Consider the following 5,591-nt stretch of genomic DNA (forward strand, 5'->3'; position numbering starts at 1 on the left):
TTTTTTTTTTTTTTTTTTTTTTTTTTTTTTTTAAGAATGGTCTGGCATTTCAAAGAAAAAAAAGTCCAAAACAGAACGCCTAGAATATACAGTCCACCAGCAAATTTTCCCTACTCCAGCGAGCAGGGTAGATTTTTTACCACCACACAGACATTCATACTACGCATCTTCAAAAGCAGAACACTCCCCTGAATTATATCTGACCCTCTCATCCCTGAATACCCACTTCTGACATCTTACCAAAGCCATTCTCATCACCAGTGTCAAAATAGGCCTATTAAATTTTAAACCAAAAAAGTATATATAAAATCTAAAATTTCTTATTCTTCTAGAGATGACGTACATAGGCTTTTCTACCAAATTAAAAAAACTTAAGCTTTATGGAATGTTGCTTATATCCAGGTTTGATCTTGAAATTACATAGGTTTTTAGTTTTAATTATATGCCAATTAAAGGTAATATTTTTGTTTATAATATAATATTTAATGATATTTAGGATTATATTTTTGAATATATATATATATATATATATAGAGGTTCGGGCCCCGACAGATAAACACCAATAGCAAAGTATTTTTTATTGATAGATCACAAACATGAGCACAGTGTTTGCAAAGCCACACACTTTTACACACACATAATATATAATAATTTGTGGCAAATCTCTCTCATTACCAACGCAACGAGGACTACGCCACTTTATTGTAGCAAGCAATATATATATATATATATATAGCATTAGAGCACACTCACACAGTCACTCTTCAAGCACACTCACACATCCTCTTGTACCAGAGGGTATCGTAGGTTTTTTATTCTAGCAAATTAATGCTGCATTATATAAAAATATATAACATTATTAATCCTCTTCCTCATGGCAGCAACGAAGGCTTAGATATGTCTTCATGAGACGAGAACAGTCAGGGCATCGCATGGTGTGGTTTGGGATGTCTTTTTCGGTACCGTCTTCGATATCAAATCTGTAGCAAGGGTGAAGTTTCTCTTTCCCAACAACCAGCTTTTGGCACTCTTTGAAAGCAGACCCGAAGTTGGGACCCACTTGTTCCTTCAATTTCTCATTAAAATCTTCAAGCACCTTCAACATGATGGAACCATGACCAGAGGTAGCCACGGTGAAGCCTTCAAGTAGCACAGCCCATCCACTCTCATTCTTGAACCAAAAAAGGTTTTGGACTTGCTGTGTAACATGGTGGTCTACCTGCTGCTGATGAGAAATATTAATCTTACTCACACTAACGAACAATTCCTCTACGCTACCCCAGAATTTCTTTGCTGATTTGCTGCTGCTGATCAGGCTCACTAACTTGATGTCGGTGTCCTTGGTAAATGTTTCTGCTTTCTCTTTAAACTTTTCAACCCACTTATCGTCCTTGCCTCCATAGAAGAAAATGTGTTTCTTCTCCTTCATCTATTTTATTCAATATTAGTTTTATATTAAACGCATAACCAAAAAGGTAACCCCCACAAAAAAAAAAAAAAAGGAAGGTCGACTGGTAATGGTAAAAAGAGAAAAAAAAAAAAAAACTGAGATTTAAAAATGCATTAATTTTAAATATCAGCAATATTAATTAACGCATTTGAAAGTTTAAATTACGTATAATATGTAATAAAAATATGTATATTTTGCAAAAGATGAAGTTAAATGATTTTTACCCACCCAGGCTAATATTTGGTCGTTGATGTAGCTGGCAAGACGATCAAACCACTTGGCACCCAGTTTAATAATGATTTCCCAGATGGAAAAATCACGAGGAAGTGAATTGTTTCGATATTCGATTTCTCCTCGGTGGCTGGTCACCACAACCATAGGCTTACCCTTGTATTGCCAGTCAACTTCGATGAATCTGATACCTGCTATGGTGGAAAAGTATCGAACAACATGCCATTGCTTATTGTCAGCCAGCTGGTTAAACTTCTCTTTTGCTTCATTCGTCCACTCATAAACAATGGGGATCCACACAATCTGGTACTGTTCAATTATTGTTTCACCTATTGGTATGATAACCTTATAAATATACTCATCAGAGATGTCTAAGCTTGAAATGAACCACACCACTTTCTTCCCCTTTAGCTCATCAACATTAACCTGATTCATATGCATAAGATATATATAGTTTCAACCCGCCGGCCACAATATATAAGTATTGTTGTTACAAATAATTATATTCATTTGGAAATTATTTGCTATATATATATATATATATTTCAAGGTTAAATTTTAGTATAAAGTCAATAGTAACCAATTAGTTTCAAAAATCATTTATATATCTCTCCCTAGAAGATGTTTTATTTTCTTTTCTCAAAACAAGTGAGTCTAAATTAGGGCTCTTGAAAAGAGTGTGGAGGTACGATCCCCTTCATATATAGTTAATGTATGTATTTAAAATTAAGTACTTTAAAACGAACTGAAAGGCTTATATATCTAGCTAAAAACATGCATTTCTTTATAATATAGTATCAAAACTAAGTATTTCTTTATAATATAGTATCATTTCTTTATAATATAGTATCAAAACTAAGTTTCAACTTCGTGATCTAAGTTTTTACCATTATAATTAATAATAAATATATATACAGGGAGTTAGGCCTACAATTGTTATACAGTTACCACACATTAAGGATTTTATGATAAATATATCCTGATTGATAAGGCATATCATCTAAAATAATATCATATCATTTAAATATATTTTGATTGTTTCTAAATACAAATCTTAATTGGAAAAATAAGAACTTATTTAGATTTGTATGAGACCTATCTAAAATTATTATAAAAGATAACTAATATTTTTTAAATTTGATCGATAGTTTATTTTGTCCATGTGACAATTAATATGGACAACATGACTTGCCATATAGAATGTCTTTACTATAAGATTTCACAATGTTCTTTATTATATCAAAATTCGGCTAATGTATATATATATATATATATAAAATATATGTAAGCTAGCTAGTAAAAAAGTATATAAAAATTTAGGAAGAAATACATGGACAAGAAATCTAGAACTAAGTGGCTTTGCCAAGAAATCGAACCGTAGTCATCTTTCTAATATCAATCCTCTTCTCCATGTTCTTGCCAAAAATCATTACTTCAAAAACCTCATTAATTCTGAAACGGTTAGGATTAAAAAGATTCGAGAGCGAATTCTGGATCTTTATGAGCTCTGCATTAGAAAATTGGAATATAAATTTCTTTATATAAATTAATATTAAAATTAAGTATCATATAGATATGAATGATATATTACTTACACACACACACACACACACACACACATATATATATATACAGTAAATAAATTAATTAAAGGAACCGACCTATTTGTTTGTTGCCATTTGCATGATAATTGGTGAGGTCATTGAAGACGTTGTTGATCATTTGAACAGAAGAGATTAACCGATCAAGGTCCCCAGAAGGCTTGTCCCTGGAGAAAATGATCGATAACATCAATAGATAGTGAAATTGAATGTAGATATTCAAATTAAAACCACAATTTTGAGGAAAAATAAATAAATAATGAATACTTACCCAAGATCTTTAGTAAGGAAGATGGTGATGTAAGTCACACAAGCAAGAGCAGTACGGATAGCCCAGTAGACGGCCACAGGGATATATTCCAAGATTGCATTTGCCAATTCTGGCACTTCTTTATTGTGTTCAAGAGAAAGTTTTTCCAAGTCATAGATGAGACCGGTCACATCCAGGGTCTTCTTGATGAGATCAGTAAGATGGCCCATGATGATATCTCGTCGACCGCGTTTGGGCTGATGGTATTCAGGTTTCTTAAGGACGAGGTCCACCCCTTTGAGGATGGCCAATGGTTTGGCGAGATGGTCCCATTTGTCATGAGGTAGTGCTAGATGCCAGAATTCACCATAACCCCATGCAAATGCAGCCATTGTCAGCACTGCCTTTGCATCCCATGAATAGTCCGAGAGCTCCGACATAATCGACAATGTTGTTTTCTTTGCTTCTTCGTCACTGTTAACCTCATGACCAGCAAGCTTGCATGACCCCATCGTCAGCTGATCAATTAATTAATTAATTTCATATGCGTAGTTTTGTTAATTTTCACGACCACATATGTTATAGCAAAAAATAAATAATAAAAGATTTCCCATACCCAAAATTAGAAAATATTAATAAATTAATAAAATTAGGACCTGGCAGCTAATGGACATGAGAGTGCAAAATGGTAAATTGATGTTTGGTGATTTGAACATCTCATCAGTTGATTCGTCTTGAACTTGGCTCCCCTGCAGTAGTGTAAAAACAATCACGAATAATTTTTAGCAGTGAAATATTTAGTAGCATGCAGTTGATATGGATGAAAATTAATGAAAAAAATTAAGTTAATTTATAATCATTTGGTTCCTAACATATTCTACCAATTAATAATCATATATTACAGCAAGACTAGCTAATCAATAGCTCTATCAATTGGCAATATTTTTTGGTATGTACCAAACTATATATATATATATATGTATAGTTATATATACCTTCACAATATCGTCAACAACCTGGGTTGAACTGTTGATTATGCTTCGAACGATCTTTAAGAGTGGAAGAACTTCGAAGGAATGGTCAGCATGACCATGAGTTGCTTTGATGGAATCGAAAACCTGATCAGATATGCCGAGATTTGGTTTCATTTCAAGGCGGGGTGCGGCCGAAGGAGCCATGGCAAATTGATTCATGGCTTAGAACTTTAGAAAAATATTCAATAGCTTTGGAGCAAAAGAGAGGCTAATGGTTTTTGTGAGTGTTGCACTTTGTAGTGATTTGCATGGTAGCCTAGCTATTGCCGCTTATTGCATTTTATAGACAAATAAATTTTAGAGGGGTAAAGTAGGAATATTGGTTTTGTAATTTAGAAAGAGAGAAAAGTATTACCTTGTAATTTGAGAAAGAAAAGTATAGATTATTTGATGGAAAATATCAATATCTTTATTAACTTTTAGACACAACATTAGACTTATTTTTAGAATCTATGTAAAAGAACAAAATTAAAAATTAAAAATTAAAAAAAAAACTCATTAAAAGTAAATATAAGTTCATTTATTGACTTTTTTTTTTTTTTTGGCACTTAAAAGTTAAACTCGCTAGATACATACTGATGGAAAATTTTCCTATCAAGAAGTTTTGATAGTTTTTTTATCATGACTTTATTTTTTTAGTTTTTGAATTGCTTTAAACATTGAGACCTAAAATTATTTTTAGGTTTTAAATTAATCCATACATTTTGCTATCCTAGAGTTTTAGTATAATCACACAACTCATTAAAACCATTGAGACACTTTAAATCTCAATTCTTCAAAAAATCTAAAAATTGATATTAAAAAAAAAAAAGAAAAATATCCTTCTAGAAAATCCATCAAAATAGATACTGACTAATATTTTAATATTAGGAACGGAGACATTCAAACTCTTATCGTTGTCCCAAAAAAAAAAAAAAAAAAAAGAAAGAAAGAAAAAACTGTGGCTCTGTTCTTGCATGTTGAACTCGAAGTATGTACATTATATGCTAAAAATTGGTAAGTTGCAAAATAATAATAATAATAAA

At 31.9% G+C, this 5,591-nt stretch overlaps 1 protein-coding gene across 1 annotated transcript; it reads right to left on the reverse strand.

Moving 5' to 3' along the window:
* Positions 1-559: 559 nt before the first annotated feature.
* On the reverse strand, positions 560-4,787 carry LOC107413148 (protein SIEVE ELEMENT OCCLUSION B). Its single transcript, XM_048478061.2, has 7 exons — positions 4,528-4,787; positions 4,189-4,281; positions 3,554-4,050; positions 3,343-3,449; positions 3,058-3,188; positions 1,679-2,107; positions 560-1,429 (listed from the first exon to the last, which is right to left on the reverse strand). The coding sequence occupies exons 1-7, from the start codon at positions 4,723-4,725 to the stop codon at positions 860-862; spliced, it is 2,025 nt and encodes a 674-aa protein (XP_048334018.2). The 5' UTR covers positions 4,726-4,787; the 3' UTR covers positions 560-859.
* Between the last annotated feature and the right edge of the window lie 804 nt (positions 4,788-5,591).

Source organism: Ziziphus jujuba, chromosome 3 (assembly GCF_031755915.1).
Source record: "Ziziphus jujuba cultivar Dongzao chromosome 3, ASM3175591v1".
In the NCBI taxonomy this organism is placed as follows: domain Eukaryota; kingdom Viridiplantae; phylum Streptophyta; class Magnoliopsida; order Rosales; family Rhamnaceae; genus Ziziphus; species Ziziphus jujuba.

What these genes read in the sequence shown, in the direction of transcription:
- LOC107413148 (XM_048478061.2), bottom strand. Translation starts at nt 4,725, where the DNA reads ATGAATCAATTTGCCATGGCTCCTTCGGCCGCACCCCGCCTTGAAATG. An exon ending in TCATGTCCATTAGCTGCCAG is followed by an intron (nt 4,051 to 4,188) that starts GTCCTAATTTTA and finishes TTAATTGATCAG; the next exon opens with CTGACGATGGGGTCATGCAA. An exon ending in TTCCTTACTAAAGATCTTGG is followed by an intron (nt 3,450 to 3,553) that starts GTAAGTATTCAT and finishes CATTTTCTCCAG; the next exon opens with GGACAAGCCTTCTGGGGACC.